Here is an 18,269-nt window from a genome sequence, read left to right on the forward strand (position 1 = left end):
CTTCAGCAGTGCTTGATAATCCTGTCCTTCAAAAACAGCCACAGGTCCCCAAATTCCTAAGTGAGTCCAATGCTAAGGTCTTTCTATCATTCCAATTAAAAAATACGAACAAATGGTAACACAAGCCAGCAAGATAACCTTTCTGATGAATCAAGATCCTCAAGTTTTCTCCCATTGCTATTTCAGGTGAGAAAATGGTTATGGGGATATGTTCACCTGGGAAACCTCTAGATTAGGAATCTTTAAACAGGTGCTCCTTTGAAAGTTCAGTGTGGCCAGCACTGTAACTTTGATCTCAACCCCATTTCATTGCATCCACCAGCACCTGCTTTGTATACTCTACACCTTTCCCAAAGGTTCACAGGTCCTCCCCTAATGCAGAGCAAGGCTCTACTAACACCATGTCCTCCTTCCTCCAGCACCTAACACAAATACCACTCACCGTTTGCATCTTCAGTTGAAACCTTACCTATTCTACAAAGCATCTTCTTCACCCTCTGTGACTACTCCTATTTTTAAATTCCTCTCTCATTCATCAATGCCATCATTTGCCACTCTGGTAACATCTTGGGTTGATAGTTACCCTAGCTGTGTATATCTTGCCCTCCCTCACTAGACTGAGCATGTTTCAAGGGACAGGTTATGTTCAATCAATCTCCAAATCTCAATAATACAAATACTTTCTCTCAGCGTGTAAGCACTGAAATATTTGATAAATCCCACAGCTATGCAAATCTATTATAAATACCTTTAAACTTGCAAATATGTTACTTTTATATGATTGTGGCCTGTTTTGCATGCTGATGATTCAAATCTAATCAACTTTCTCTTCTGAACATGGCTTCCTTCTCCTTAATATGAATGTTTTACCATCTCTGCATATTAGGAAATCAGAGGTTTTCACCTCAAAGTTATTTGGAGAAATAATTGTAGAACAGCCCAAGCTCTTTGGATTATCAAATTCCAATAAACAGATATTTCATATTAATGTTATCTTCTTTTTGCAAAGAGATACAAACCCTTCTAAAGCAAGATGATATCTTAACAGGTAAGAACGTCAGTATGCTTCGATCACCTATTAACTGATCAGCCTTTGAATAAACTTGGCTTCTCATGGACAAAAAAATGATATGAGGATGTGGGCCTATCCACACCCACAAAAGTTGTCTGACTGATTTAAAGTTTTGATGAAGTTCAAGGGCCTATTTAACTCTAGCTGAGTGAACCAAATCTTCTATGGGCACAAGAAGGAAGATGCAAAAGTACTTTGAAAGTGGAAGTTATCATCTTTGCAAGCCGCAAAACCAGGTTAGGCTTTAAGCCAGCCTGACTGGGGGCCACTGAGAAACACCTCAAAAAGTAACCATAAAGAACACATAAAAGCAAGAATCTTTGAACATCCCTTGGGCCACGACTGAGAGACTGGCTAAGACCAAGCTAATCCAATACAAGAGGAAAAAGTGGCTCCTTTCCCAGGCTCTAGATAACATAGAAAAACAAAGTGGCTTCAATGCACTTTTCAAAAACAAAACAAAACAACAACAACAACAAAAACACATCATAAGCCAAAAAGCCCGCATAAAAATTCCAGGGGCCTTCAAATGCCATTTCTCCTGTAAACCTCATTCACGTGCCATCTCTGTTCTTCTTATAATTAGAACTTTGCCTGTATTTATTTGTCTTCTCCATTCAGGATAAAAATGACCCAGTGTGTATTCACAATGATTTCTTTAAAAATATCAATCCAGGAATTCACAGCCTGCTACTTTCCTTTTGAATTGGCAGTCGGGTTCCTTTAGGTTCACAATGATGATTTCTTTTCACAGCACAATCACCACTCCCCAGCCAGGAGCCAGAAGCATGGCAGGTGCTTTCTTGGCAGGTGCTTTGCTTTGCCAACTCCACTATGCCCACACTGCCCTGAGCACTCCCTTCCTTCCCTAAACCATGCTTTGGAGGCTGGCTCAGGCTGAGCAGTCAGGGCTGGTAGACTCGCTCCTGCCAGGTGAGCAAGCTGTTCACCCGACCAAGGGTCAAGGTTGTTTCTACCTAAACCTGCTTAAGCCTCTTGCTCATTATTGGTAGCACACATTTGGTTAAATTGCACAAAAATATACAGGTGTGAAGAGAAAGAGTTGGTGGTGAGGAGGGATAAAGGTAATGATCTGAATGTTTAAAAAAAAAAAAAAAACTGTTGCCAAATTTGGTGTGAAGGAAACAACTAAAGAAGATAAGGGGTGAGGGGTGGGGGGATGGGTTGTAGAACTTGAGAAGGAAACCAATGGGAATCATAGAGGATGCACTATGGATGCAGAGATAGATGGAACTCAAACCAGCAAACCCATATTTAGGGAAGTGGCCTTGGCCCCATGTCATAAGATTGTATTGATAAATGATGAACGAATATTCATTTTGATATTTTAAGCTAAAATTAGATATTAAGGCAGATGTATTAGGACTTTAGGATTCTCTACTTGATTTGATTTTTTCAAAAAAACTAGTCTGTACATTCAAAATCCTCCTATGGCTTATCTGTCAGGGCAAAAAGAGAGACTCTGTGTGTGTGTGTGTGTGTGTGTGTGTGTGTACAGCTTTGCAAAATTAGAGAAATCCATCTATTACTCAATAAAAATATAATATATACATATACAATACATGTTATATTTTATTAATAGATTAATCCTACAGTATTGCAAAACTATTATGTTCTTGCTTTGATCTCTCTGTGATTTAGGGGTTTTTGTTTATTGCTTTTTTCTGTTTATTTTTAATCATCAGTGGAATTAGAGAGGAGCTACAATTAGCATTTATATAACATTCACTATAAGAGAAAAGGACAGATTTTATATTATATAGTGACAAGGGCCCAGTCTCTGCAATATAACAAGTAAACTGGAACAATGGGGAATTTTTGATCGTATTTTAAAACTTTGGATTAAAAGGCCAGCCTTTACGTTTTGTTTTACGTAAATATCATAGACTATATGGTTATTTTTTCCTTTTTCCTACTTGAAGCAAGTCCAGAATGACAAACAGGATTTAGCTGGCAGCAAATAATAGAAAGGAGGCTCGTATTGTAGATGATGGCAAAGGCCTATCAGCCTCTAGGCAAATCCAGTAACAGCTCTGCGAGTGCTCCTCTCTCTCCTTTAAGCAATCAACATTCAGTTTCTCTGCAGCCAATAGGCAGGCAAAAGTGGGCAATATTTCTGAGAAATGTATTAATCATTATCCTTGTCTTGTGGTTTTTCTTAATGCATTATTACAACATTAAAAGAAAAGTCATCTTCTATGACAGAAGCATTTTCAATTCTTGTTCCCTTTCAGTCTTTGATCACAAGCATATAGATGTATTTTACATGGTTTTATCCTAGTGTATGCAATTTTGTGTTCTGATTTGTTCAATTTGCAAAAAACTCTTTTTGTATTTCCATTGATTCATTTACTTATTCAGCAAGCATTTATTACAGTGCATATTAGGTTTCAGGCACTATTCTAGGTACCACAAATATAAAAATAGATAAAAATCAGGTCCCTGCCATTGAAAAGCTCTCAGCTTAGAATATAACAGATAATTACAGTGCAAAGTATCATAACAAATACATATTTAAAAACCTCTGTGTTGAGGCCGGGCGTGGTGGCTCACGCTTGTAATCCCAGCACTTGGGGAGGCTGAGGTGGGCGGATCACGAGGTCAGGAGATCGAGACCACGGTGAAACCCTCTCTTCTAAAAATACAAAAAATTAGCCGGGCGTGGTGGCGGGAGCCTGTAGTCCCAGCTACTCAGAGAGGCTGAGGCAGGAGAATGGCGTGAACCCGGAAGGCGGAGTTTGCAGTGAGCCGAGATTGCGCCACTGCACTCCAGCCTGAGCCACAGAGCGAGACTCTGTCACAAAAAAAAAAAAAAAAAAAAAAAAACCTCTGTGTTTACCATCTTAATGGCTTCACAATGTTCTACCTGGAAAATACAACTTAATTCTCCTTCTTGATTATTTCTCATTATCACAAATACTGCTGTAATTAACACATTTCACATGTTTCTTCTTTCATTAATCAGTTTCTGTGGATAAATTCTCAGGAATGAGATCACTGAGTCAAAAAGTGTTATTCAGATATTTATAGCTCTTGACATACCTTGCCAAATAGCTTCATAATACAGACATACAAATTCACCAGTTCTTTTACGCCTTGCCAACAGCTTAACCACTAAATATTTCCTTAGGATTTTCATAAGTAAAAACCCATTATTGTCTGAATCTGTATTTATTTAATTAACAGCCGAGTGGAACATTTTCTTGTGGTTAAGACTTTTTTCTCCGTCTGGGATCTGTGTTTATGGCAAATTTATCTACCATTTATCATTGTTATAATAGCTTCCTAATATTTTCACATACTACATATATAATAACTTCTGTCATAATTTATTGCAAATGTTTTCCTATTTATTGTTCTCTTTCCTTAGCTGGACTAGCTTCAAATCATACCAAAATCTTAACCATTTTTCTTATTAGTCACATCTGTTTATTTTTTCTTCTGGAATTTCTTTCCATGGTTACAGCCTTAAGAAATTTGTCATTCTACCACCGAAATAAATGTTCTCTGTTGTCCATTCATTTTTTTCACTCATTCAACTTTCAATAAATGTCTCCTATGTGCCCTGCTTGCCACCAGGGGTAAAAAGGATGAATGACATGTTAATTATCCAAAATTCAGAAGTAGGTAAAAGGGGTTCCTGCATGCCCTCCCAGTGCCACACTGGGGACCCCATTAATTGCTTCTGAAGGGACATGTATCTCTGCTTGGCAAACTATGTACTATTTATGAGGCTAGTTTACAACTCTGTTATTGTGGATGTTAAATGGTGAAAACTGAGAGCACTGCAAATGATTCTTGCCAGGTAGTAACAAAAATAAATTGACGAGCAGAAACGCAAAGGATTTGTCCCCTAGAAAAGATAACCTCAAAGGTTACAGTTTTATTGCACTGTAGGGCACTACGTAGTTTTGCATGTAACTTAGCAATCTTAAATATTTTTTTTTCAGTCATTATCTTTGCTCTTTCACAATTCTCTTCATGCCAGCCTTACCATCTTACAGATCCCTTCATTAATGAGTTAAATAAAACTCTGACACATGTTCACATTAGGTTATGTATGAGAGTTAGGAAATCCGGCTTCTAGCATCACCCCTGCCACTTCCACCCACATGACAGTTCCCTTAAAGTCATCCTCAACTTCTAGCTTCCTTTTCTATGAATTGTGGGTTTCTGTAAGGTCAGAGGGTATCAGCAAACAATAAGCAATTGGAAAGCTGTGTTTCTAGATATAGATACAACTGTTGAATCAGAATGAATGATAAGGTTCTAAGCCTGAAACCCAGGATCCCCTGGGCCTGAGGGAATCTGGAGGGACATTTCACTAGCAGGAATAAGAGAACGTGGTACAGCAGGAAGAGTGAGGGTCTCCAGTCACAGGGACCAGGCTTGGCCACTGGCCCTGCCTCTTCTAGGGTCTCTTGATCCTCCTTCCCCATCCCGCACAATAAACTGTGTGGGCTGAGGAAATGGGCTAATGCTTAAAGAATCTTGCCACATCTGCCACATACTAGGTCTTCTAAGAAATGTCACTCCTTTTTTTGCCCTCTAAATCCACAGTGTCCCCCACAATGAATACTAAATCCATGCTCTAAAGATGGATCTGGGTCACTCTGGATGCCCAGAGTCTATGATCAATTCAAGTAGAAGAGAAACTTGGTGGCACTGCATTGGAAATTCAGAGGTATTTAGTAAGCTGTGTTAGAAACAATGCTTTCCAATGGCCCCAGGTTTGAACTCAACTGGCTTGGAGGCATTCCTCTGGGGAAAGCCATTTTCTCAGACAGGAGACTCAACTAGAGGATCCCTAACTTCAAGGCCAAACAGCCTGTGAGTCTGTAGCAAGGCATCTTCATGGGTGGGTAAGCAGTGACTATGACAGCCCATTCGAGGCCATTGCACTGCCCGGCCGGGTCGCTTACCTCTCCTACCACCTCTATGATGTCGCCAACTTTCAGCTCAAGTTCATCATCATTCTGGGGCAGGTAGCTGAATGCCACCTGGCACCGGCGCCTCCGTCGCTCGCCTGGATGGGAAAAGCAAAATATTTAGAGACAGCTCTTCTCCCCAAATCAGATTTTAAAGAGAGGCTTCCTAGGCATGCAGGCAAATTAAGCTGACTTGTCTCAAATATGCTCTCTGGGACATGGCTTGAGGCACGGCAGCCCTGGTCTCTTAGAGAGAGGCAGTAGAAAGCAGAGCAATGCTTCTTGGTCTTTTAAAAGCTGCTGGGTCAGAAAGGCATGGATATGAGAAACCGATCCATTGGTGCAGAAGGCAAATATCCCACCCCTGAAGCACTGGAGCACAGTGTTGCCTTAAATGGTTTTCCATGGATGGGGCTTTATATTTGCTGCTGTTGATTTTTAATGGAAGCTGATGCGAAGTGGTAGAGAAAAAAGAATGGTCTGCTTCTAATGCTAGCAAGGCAGAGGGGATTTTTTTAAATGTGCAAAGGAAAGATAAAGTATCCTGGCCTTTTTCTTACTAATCATCACCCTTTCAACATAGGGGAACTCAAGCCTGATAAGCGAAGGCTGATTAGATTTCAGCCTGCTCTTGGTACCATTTCAAACACCCCACAGGATTCAACAAATCCACTTCTGTCCTCTTCCCTCTGCCCCAGGGGATCCATTAACAGGATCCCCGGCTGCTTATACAGAACCAAGCCAGACAAATCAAGATAAGAGCCAGGGCCACACTTCACTCAACCAGAGGACACTCAAGGTTACAACATCTCACTCACCCAGCGTGGCCCATCTGGGAGACCCTGGCTTAGAGCTGGTTCAAGTACAGACACAAATGTCCACAGCATATCCACACCACAGATGTGCACTATGCAGAGAAAGAACATGTATGGGGGTGAGGGTGAGACAGACAGACAGACAGACAGCAGTGGAGGCCCAAGCCAGGGAGGTGGATGGGAGACAGGAAGTGAGACCGACATTGCTCAGAAGTTTGTCGTTCATGGCTGATCGCCTCACACCATTCCTTCATGCCACTGCATGGCCTAGAAAACCAAAGGGATCAATGACTTCAAAGAAACACATTTAGAAATGCTTAAATTATTTTTTAGCACTGCCTACAGGGATTCTTTTTCTTCTCTAATCTTTTCTCTGAGAAAGGAAGTCCATGCAGAGGTGATCACCGGGCACATTAAGGCCCCGATGCAGGATGACATCATACAAAGGGGAAGGTCTCTGTGCTACATCGGATGTGTGCCCTGATCAATATGTTTCAAAAGCCGGCAGCCTAGTTCTCTCTGTTCCATTTTTCTTGCCTGTACCTCACTAAGCAAGAACAGAGTTGAATAGAGGGAAGAGGGCAGAAGTTCAGAATCAATATCTTGTCTATTTACATCTTTGGTGACTCCACAAATACTCTCCACCCCTTTGTGCAAAATTACAAGCCTCTGGGTCTTAAGAACAAACACAGCATTTCCAGGCCAATTCCTAGGTGCTGATGGCACTGTCAGCAGGCTGAGTAGTGCGACCCCAAGGAGGGCTTGGCTCTCCCTAGGACAGAGGGCCCACTCCAACTTGCTTTTCCAAGGAGGAAAGTCAGGAGGAATGGGTATTCCGATGCAAAGAACGCCACCACTATACCGTGGCTTCTCACACAATGGAAGGCAAATCAAGTACTCTGTACCATAAAGGATATGGATTTCTCATTCTAGCAAAGAAAGTCTAGATTACAAAGCAAACTTGGCCTCCCACTCCTGACCCCTGCGACTCCCCTGGCCCCATAGACGCTTCTTAAAATGAAGTTCTACTATCAATCTTTAAAGGGCTTTCATTTGCTAGATGTTATGTTAAAAAGCAAACTCTGCAGACACAAATCTGAACGTGAAACAAGTGAAATGACAAACGTCTGAAAATCAACACTCACAACCACAGAAGTCAAAGTCCTGACCAAAGTGACTTAAAATAACACCATCTGAAGATCTAGTGTTAGCTGAAGCCATAAAACTTACAGTTGTATGTAAGTTCATATGTTCAAAAAACCCTCTGTAAAAAGTACCATCTGATCCAACACTGCACAAATGGCAAAGGAGAGAGTGATCTATTCTTAGAGAAAAGACTAGCCCAATGGATATAGGACCTGAAACGGAATAATCAGACTGCTCTTAAACCAAATCTCTGCATTGGACTTCCATAAAGGCCTGCCTGGTGTCAGAAGAATGATGTCTTCACTACTTTCTCTCTGCCAGGCTAGTCCATCCTTCTTAAAAGCCTCATGACTGTTACTGTTTTGATGGCATAAAGTCCTACAAAGCTCACTGCCAACATACCAAAAAGAGTAAGCCCTACAGAGGGCACAGGGGAGGGACCCAGAAGTGGCTGGTGGTAAAGATCACCTGACCTGACGCCAGGCACAATCATTAGCCCTCTCACTGGGATAGCTCACAATCCCTTCTGATATCCATCACCCTCTCCTCCTGCCAACCACATGAGTTGAAACATAAAAGCCAGAATGGGCAATCATTTTGCAAATGAGGAATCCAGGACTCAATGACTTACCCCAGGTCACCAAGCTAGTAAGTGGCAGCATTTCCTTAGCCTAAGTTCACAATTCTCTCTCTAGTGCTGGATGAACGAATTCAATTCACATTTTGTGCCAAATTCTCTGCAATCTGTACTCAACTGCTTCCTGCAACACTGTACCACGTCACTTAGGTCTCTGCCATGGACCTCTCATTACAGAGAGCACCAAACTCCTGGAATGCTGCTTTTTGAGGCCTCAACTATAGCTTGTCACTGACTTGAATTTGTTTGCCAGTACCACCTGACCTACAACCCAGTTCAAGGGGGATGCTTGAAGTTGGGAGAAATTGTATTTCAGTTGCATCCATCCATCTTAAACTTAAGGAAGTCTAAGAAAGTCATTTGTCATTTTTTTCCTCTCCTGGAATTTCACTGATGCTTACTAGTGAGTCTTGACCTTCCTTAAAGAGGTAAGGAGATGACAATGCCACCTCATTTCAATAGCTCACATAAACTAAAGGAAAAAAACTTATGACTTGCCTATGCCTGAGGTTTGGAATCCCTTAGTTTGAGCCACCACCTTCATGTCCAAATGAACTGGGAGTGGAATTTTTACAGTAGTCCCCCCTTATCAACAGTTCCACTTTCTGCAGTTTCAGTTACCTGTGGCCACCTAAGGTCCAAAAATATTAAATGGAATATTCCAGAAATAAACAATTCATAACTTTTCAATTGCATGTCGTTCTGAGTAGTGTGATGAAACCTCATGCCATCCTGCTCCATCCTGTCCAGGATGTGAATCATCCATTTGTCCAGCGTCTCCATGCTGTAGATGTTCCCTGCCCTTGAGTCACTGACACTGTCTGCTCCTCACATCTAACCACAGACAGCGTTGTGACTCCACGATCCAGGATCACTCAAAGCAGATGATCCTCATTCTGACAGATCATCAGAAGGTCAATAGTAGCCAAATGCTACATCACAATGCCCACATCATTCACCTCGCTTCATTACATCATGTAGGCATTTTATCATCTCACACCATCATAAGAAGGCTAAGTACAGTACCATAAGATATTTTGAGAAAGAGAAAGAGAACACATTCCCATAACTTTTATTATAGTATATTGTTAGTGTTGCATTTTATTATTAGTGTTTTATTATTATTTATTGGTGTTAATCTCTTCCTGCACTTAATTTATAAATTAATCTTTCTCATAGATATGTACGTATAGGTAAAGACATAGTATATATAGGCCTTGGCACTATCCACGGTTTCAGGCATCCACTAGGGGTCTTGAAATGTAGCCCCCACGGATAAGGGGGAACAACTGTATTAAGTGAAATAAGGGTTCGTTGATCACAAGCACTGTGATACCACAATAGCCGATCTAATGATAACTGAGACAGCACACCCTCAACTCTCTCACTAGACCCCATGGCCCCCTTCCATTTGTGATCATTTACTGTTTAATAAAATAGTAACATTTATTGAGCACCTACTATGTGCCATAGACTGCTAAGCACTTTACATATGCTACCCCATTTAATCCTCACACTGAACCTCTGGGGTAGATTATAACCCCCTTTTTACAGACAAGAAGACCTCGGAGGCACATAGAGATCATGTATTTTACCAGAGGATTTCAAACCAGGCAACGCAACTCCAGAAGCATTATCTCCCTCCCACATCTGACTGTTCTTAAGCATTCTCAGTCCTGGGTCTTGAGATCACAGAAGGGACTAGCTGCACTAACATGGTATTTGTTTGAAAGGTGGAACCAGGAAGTGAAAAACCACAAATCAGGAGCTTTTCCTTATAGCTGCTGGGCACTTGGGCCCTACAGGCCCCAGATTTAATAAAATAAAGCTGGTTGGATGGGGAGACAATGCAATTGCCTTCTCAGAAAAGGACATAGCAGAAACTGACTATGGTGTCATGACCCAGTCCCCATAACAGCACACACATCTATATTTCAGAGCCTACATCCTGGGATCTTACAGCATGTGAAAACTTTACTAGGCCAATTCATTCAGTGTCCGTGAAAATAAACTAATAACAACAAATAATGTACTGGATGAAAAAAGTCTGTGGGTCAACTGAAAACTCCCAGCACTTATAGAGCTTCCCATCCCCACTCCCACCCCACCACCTCTTTTTTTTACATCCCCAATTCCCCGTGATGGAACAAGAGTAAAGCTACAAGCGTTTAAATCATCTGATATTTTCAAAGAATCCATCAAATTAATTAACTAGATCCTTACCACATACCTGGGGAACGTGGCACTATTCTGAAATCATATTGCAAGGGAGAAACCATTGATAAAAAGCAAGAGGAAAATCAAAAGAAACCCCTAATTCCCAGTTTCCAGGGTTACTTCTGGCATATTCTACAGGGCACTACCTGCGCCAGACTGTTAAAATGCAGGGCAGAACTACTGAACTCACTCTTTGGGGTTGGGGCCAGGGACCTGCATTTAAAGCTATCCCTTGAGTAACACACGTGAAAATCTAAATCTCAGCAACAAATCAGTACCACAAATAACAGGTGATTAAAAAAAAGAAACACCTTCTGGGAACAGGTGGTCTCCCCTTGGAAGACTCTAATCTATGTCTCTTATTCTTTGCTGCATATTGAAATCGACTAGGGAGCTTTCACAAAACTACTGATGCCTTCCTAAATAGCAGCTCCAGAGGAACTAGGTCTCCATAGAAAAATGGCTTCTTCTAAGCCTACGGCAAAGAAAATACAAAGTGAGACTAAAATATCTGGTTGTGCTAAAATTCATGAAGTACTCAAACATCTAAGGGATAATATCAAAAGGACACAGGAGTCAGCTAGACAGGGCTTCCACTGGCCAAAGTTGGGACAATACAGTATGTACTGAGGGAATTTACTACAATATATTCATTAAAAAATTCATGAGTCCATATCGATATGTTTAACAGGTAGCTAGATAGCTAGCTAAAGAAGATCAGATAGATAGTTATGGAGTGAGAAGTGAAAGCTCCTTTTTTCTCTTTTTTTTAACAAAAGAACGTTGACAAACACAGAAATGATAGAAATAGACAACAGTCATTTTATAACCATCATAGTAATAATTGATTCTGGGAAGAATCAATGGTTGCTAAAACCACCGGGCGAAAGCTTGTTGGGGATTAAGATATTTACAAAATCTCAAAGTATCTCCCCACAGTTACAAAAGGAAAATGGTCCCCTTAGAATGAAGAGAGCTGGCAGATACAGCCTTACCCAAGTGATCCAAATTAACATTCTAATCATAGGACAAATTGACATCATGTGCCTCCTGATAGGCTGCACTGAGAAGGACCTATGGAACATCATCACCTATAGAAGACTTCTATAACATCACCTATAGAATACCTCTGCCACAACATTTACCTAAATACAACCACGAGGGAACAATCATGCAAATTTAAAATGAGGGGCCGTTTACAAAAACTGATCTGGTCAGGCGTGGTTGCTCAAGCCTGTAATCCCAGCACTTTGGGAGGTGGAGGCAGGAGGATCACCTGAGGCCAGGAGTTTGAGACCAGCTGGCCAACGTGGTGAAATCCTGTCTCTACTAAAAATACAAAAATTAGCCAGGCATGGTGGCACACTCCTGTAGTCTTAGCTACTCGGGAGGCTGAGGCAGGAGAATCACTTGAACCTGGGAGACTGCAGTGAGCCAAGATTGTCCCACTGCACTCCAATCTGGATGACAGAGTGAGACTCTGTCTCAAGAAAAAAACAAAACAAACAAAAAAACTCATCTGATTTTTTTCTTAAAAACATTTTTTTTTTTGAGACAGGGTCTCACTCTGTTGCCCAGGCTGGAGTACAATGGTGTGATCTTGGCTCACTGCAGCCTTGACCTCCCAGGCTCAAGCAATCCTCCCACCTCAGCCTCCTGGGTAGCTGGGACTACCAATGCAAGCTACCACACTGGCTAATTTTTGTATTTTTTGTAAAGATGGGATCTCGCTATGTTGCTTAGGCTAGTCTCGAACTCCTGGGCTCAACTGATCCTCCTGCCTCAGCCTCCCAAAGTGCTGGGATTACAAGAGTGAGCCATCACACCTAGCCAAAAAAAAAAAAAAAAATCTTATTGATATGTAATAGTTGCACATTTTTAGGGGGTACATGTGATATTTTGTTCCATGCATAGAATGTGTAGTGATCAAGTCAGGGTATTTGAGTGTCCATCACCTTGAGCATTTATCATTTCTGTGTATTTGGAGCATTTCAAGTCCTCTTTTCTAGCTATTTTAAAATATACGATACATTGTTGTCAACTATAGTCACCCTACTCTGCTACTGAATACTAGAATTTATTCTTTCAATCTAACTGTATGTTTGTATCCAGTAACCAACCTCTCTACTCTCTACCTCCATGAGATCAACTTTTTTAGCTCTTCATGTTTACCTCAGCACTATTCACAGTAGCAAACATATGCAATCAACGTAAGTGTCCATCAACAGAAAAGTAGATAAGGAAACTGTGGTACACATACCCAATGGAATGCTATTCAGCCATAGAAAGAATGAGATCCTGACATCTGCAACAACATGGATGGAACTGGAGATCATTATGTTAAGTGAAATAAGCCAGGCACTGAAAGACAAACATCGCATGTTCTCACTTTGTAAGATCTAAAACTCCAAACAATTGAACCCATGGACATAGAGAATAGAAGGATGGTTATCAGAGGCTGGGAAGGGTAGTGGGAACAGGTCGGGGGTGAGATGGGGATGGTTAATGGGTACAAAAAACATAGTTAGAAAGAACGAATAAGACCTACTATTTGATAGCACAACAGGATGATATAGTCAATAGCAACTTAATCATACATTTTCAAATTACTAAAAGACTATAATTGGATTGTTAGTAACACAAAGGATAAATGCTTGAGGGGATGCATACCCCATTCTCCATGGTGTGATTATTACACATTGCATGCCCATATCAAAATATCTCATGTATCCCATAAACATATACACCTATGTACCTACAAAAATCAAAAATAAAATTTATTAAAAAAAAGAAAAGAAAATGTGGTATAGATACCTAATAGACTACTACTCAGCCATAAAAAAGAATGAGATCCTGTCTTTGGCAGCAACATGGATGGAACTGGAGGTCATTATGTTAAGTGAAATAAGCCAGGTATAGAAATATTTTTTTCTTAAGTCAATATCACAAAAGATATTTAAAAGGCTAGAGAATTATTCTAGATTTAAAAAGAGTAAAGACATATGACAACTACATATAATGTATGATCTCTAATTGAATTTTGCATTTTTAAAAGGCTATAAAAACATTGAGAAAACTGGGGAAATTTGAATATGAACTAATTCTAGATAATAGCATGTTAATGTTACATTTCCGGAGTGTGTTAATTCTATTGCAGTTACCTAGCAGAATGTCCTCATACTTAGGAGATACATTCTGAAGTATTTAGGGATGAAGTGTCCTGATGTTTGTAATTTATTTTCAAACCGTCTAAGGAAAAAAAATCAGGCCAGGCTCAGTGACTCACACCTGTAATCCCAGCACTTTGGGAGGCCAAGGCACGAAGATCATTTGAGCCCAGGAGTTCAAGATCAGCCTGGGCAACATGGCAAAACTTCATCTCTATAAAAAATGAAAAATTAGCTTGGCATGGCGGCATGTGCTTGTGGTCCCAGCTACTCCAGAGGCCGAGGTGGGAGGATTGTCCGAGCCTGGGGAGGTCGAGGCTGCAGTGAGCTGTGATCACACCACTGCACTCCAGCCTGGGCGACAGAGTGAGACCTTGTCTCAAAAAAAAAAAAAAAAAAAAAAAAAAAACACCAAAAATCCAAATGATTAAAAAAAGTAATCAAAAAGAGTATGTGTGGAGATTGGACAGAGGATAGAGATAGAAAGCAAATGTGACAAAATGCTAATAATTGGTAAATCTAGGTGGATGTTCATTGTACTATTATTTCAAATTTTCTGCGCATTAAAATTTTTTCTGATTAAAAATTTTAAGGGGAAAAGGGGAAATACCAATGCCTGGACCCACCTCTGGAGATTCAAATGTCAATACTGGCCTGGGGTGCAGCCTGGGCATCTGGATTTTAAAAGATCCCCATGTGATTCTAATGTGCGGCCAAGGTCCAGAGACATCTAGACAGATCTGTTGCCCAAAGAAGAGCATCAGGCCAAAAAGGAATGGGACTTTTCCAGGATCATGTTATTTTAGGTCCTACATTCAGTGTCTTTTCCCACAAGGGAGAGAACCCAGACTTCTAAATATCTGACAATAGTATTTAATACATAGCACAGGTGAATGCTGCTGTGCTGTGATGTTTATTTCACAGACCTTTGGAACAGTTGCACTAAGTAGTTTCTAGCTCTGGAAATGTGTTCCTGGGTTGGGGCAGGAGAGTGGAGAAGATGGAGGTCTCTGCTATGATTCATTAACAAACACTGCTAAGTGCCGGGGCTCAGGGGGTGGGGGGAAGGCAGCAACTCCCCAGTTACTGAGCAGCATGCCAGCTTCTTTAAAAGGCTGTTCTTGAGTTGGAAACTTCAATTTATGCAAGAAGCCATGTTTCCTATCTCAGGATGGAGAAAACAATACAAACTTAACTAAATGTATAGATTCACACATTTTTTACTTGGGACGTCCAGTAGATTCTGAGTACAAGGGAAGAGAAGGTAGATTTACCGATCTTGCAGAACCCCTGCATCATACTCTTTACTGGAAACATTTCCACTCGTCATCCTGTTTCAACATAATGCAACTAGCAGGAAGAGGAGGACACTTCAGAAGCCAATGGCACTCCAAATAAAAGGACCTTGTGGGTGTTTCTTTACAAACTCCTCTTGGCTGTACCTGGACTGTTGCAGTGGAAATGTATAATATTTAATTAACCAGCATTGTGTGGTCCTTGGAGATGAGCCTGCTTGATTTTCATAGGGATGTGTATAATCAACATCTCTGCACAGCAGAACACAGGAAATCCATTTGCCTGCTACTTCAAAGGCAGAGGGCATCTGACAAGTGGGTATAGCTATGCCAGTGTTCATTTTCTCCCAAGTCTTGGCAGGATATAAGAGAAAATGTAGAACTAGCAGGGAACCATTTATTAGAGCCTTTGAGCCATGGAGGGTAGGAAGGGAGGCAGATAACATCAAAAGTCACAGAAGAAAAATCACCTTAATCTTGGAAATGAAAGAAATGAACATTGAGTGCCTGCTACATGCCAGGAACCATGCTTGGCATGTAACAGGCCTTCCCTCATGTCCTGAGGCCAACTCTAGGAGGTTCAGCATGCTAGCCCCATCTTTATGATGAGCACAGGAAGCCTCAATAACTTGTCCAGTGGTCTTCAGCCCTCTTTTTCCACCAACGCAAGATGATACCAGGAAGGCAGATTGGGAGTGAGTTTCTAGTGGACTCTGGATGCCAAGCTGAAGATGAGGACTTTATTTTGTGGGCAATGAGAAACCAGAGGAGGTTTCTGGACAGAGAAGCGTAGAACAAGATGTGATGAGGACAGTGACCCAGGGAGAAGGGCTTGGTGTCAGGTATATGCAGAATGGCAATGGGGAAGGGTCCCAGAAGCAGGAGATGGCCCAGCAGAAGAATGAAAGACACAGCTGGAAAAACACAGTGGGACGAATTACATGCCCAGAGAAGGAGAGGCCAAAAAGCAGACATGGACACAGACATACGCCGAACAATTGTCAGTTGACATGCCTGTTGCCTCCTTTGGGGGCCAATGACCTTCTCTTACTTGTCCTTGATACCTGCACCTAGCTCAGTGTCTGTTTGAGTAGATACTCAATCCATTCTTGACAAATGAATGAACTAATGAATTCCACATCCTGAAAGGTGGAGGGAAAGAGAGTTAAAGCTTCAACATGGTATTAAACAGGGCAGCAAGACCCAGTCTCTATATAAAATTAAAAAATTAGCCAGGCATGGTGGCACACACCTGCAGTGCCAGTTACTTGGAAGGTTGAGGCAGGAAGACTGCTTGAGCCCAGGAGGTCAAGGCTGCAGTGAGCCATGATTGTGCCACTGCACTCCAGCCCGGGCAACAGAGTGAGACCCTGTCTCAAAACAAAAATATATGTATAACAAACGAAGCAAACAAAAGTCATTGCCATCTGGAATTGTTGATGCTATAGGGATGGAAAGATGGTAGACCCTGCAGTCTTGTTGGTGTGTCGAAGTTGGTCGATTAATTGACCAACTCATTCTCCATCAACCTTGTAGTCTGAAGCATCTGTAATACTAAACAATGCTAATCTATTCCTCTAACTGCTTTCCTCTTATAAACTTATGGCCCCCTGCGAGTTAACCTTACTAAACGATAGAGCAGGGCTATATATGAACAAGAAATGATGTATGTCTGATTTTATGTTCGGTCCTCTTAAAAGACAGAAAACATTTGGTTTAAGTAGGCAAAGATATATGTATAAGAAGGTTCAGGGCAGCATTGTTTCTAATAGCAAATGCATATACACACAGAGATCTACATGTGAAACCTGGATGTCTACTGGGAGGGGAAGGTATATCCAGCAGCCATTAAATATAACAAGTAGCTCTATGTGTATCCATGTGAAAAGGTGTCCATAGTACACTAAAAGACTAAATCACGTAATATGTATACTATGATCCCAATTTTATAAATACACACACACACACACACACACACACACACTCATAACTCTAAGCAGCATGTAGCATTTTAGTTACTCCTAATAACTTGGAACCTAGCACAGAGTATACATTCAACAAGTGTTCATTAATAAATAAATGAATCCATTCAACATTCAACTAATATATGAAGGTCTAATACAATTAAATGAATGAGGGCAACAGAGTAAGAGACTGTCTCAAAAAAGATACAAATGAATGAGAGAAAGGGGGTATATGTACACAGACACACTTGTATAAGCACAGAAAATGGTATGGAAGGCTATACCCCAAAGTAACAGTGATACTTCAGGGGAGGCAGATTGGGGGGAGGGTAGAAACTCATTTAAATGCTTCTACAATATCAATTTGTCTTCACAAAGAGCACATAATATACTGTAATCGCTTTTTAAAAACATCACAGTCACCTATTAAAATAATTACCTTGCATTATGAAACTTATCCTTCTGATCACACTTTGATTACATTAATAGTAAAGTGAGTTGGTGTTTTGAAAGAAATAAATATCAATTCAATCAGCAAGAAAGGTGCTTTTCATGGGGCTCAATGACAAGGGGCCTCGGACCTCCCAGTGACAACTGGTTGTGGCTGGTCTATGAACACAGCAGGAAGTGTGAGCTCAGAGACAGGGCTCCACATCTGTAGCCCACATTAGTCATTATTCTGATCAGATGCTGTTACAGAACCCTGAGGAGGCCCATACTATTTCATCAGTGACCAAGCCAAGGTTATCTTCCCTGGCCAGACACTACCAGCCTACACAGCCCAGACAGCCATCTCTCTCTAGGTGGAGGGGCCCTGTGGTGTCCATCTTCTGAGCTCGCCCTCACTCATGGGAACACAGACATACACACACACATACATACTCATTCATTCAGCCAGGCGGGCCCCTTCTCTGGGTTCTCCTAACAACCATTGCTTTTCTCTAGCACTGTCCTCCTTCCATTGTGTTTTTGTTATCTGTGTCAGTTGCCGTCTGTCTCCATCTTTT

The 18,269-nt window shown here is 41.2% G+C and overlaps 1 protein-coding gene across 12 annotated transcripts in view; it reads right to left on the bottom strand.

Moving 5' to 3' along the window:
• SH3KBP1 (SH3 domain containing kinase binding protein 1) overlaps positions 1 to 18,269 on the bottom strand; it is a 356,671-nt gene that overhangs the window by 169,638 nt on the left and 168,764 nt on the right. For all 12 annotated transcript variants that reach the window (XM_055269199.2, XM_055269203.2, XM_055269200.2 and 9 more), the window contains one exon: positions 6,016 to 6,119. In XM_055269199.2, coding sequence (XP_055125174.1) covers positions 6,016 to 6,119 — 104 coding nt within the window. The remainder of the gene's footprint in view (positions 1 to 6,015; positions 6,120 to 18,269) is intronic.

This window comes from Symphalangus syndactylus, chromosome X (assembly GCF_028878055.3).
Source record: "Symphalangus syndactylus isolate Jambi chromosome X, NHGRI_mSymSyn1-v2.1_pri, whole genome shotgun sequence".
Lineage (NCBI taxonomy): Eukaryota > Metazoa > Chordata > Mammalia > Primates > Hylobatidae > Symphalangus > Symphalangus syndactylus.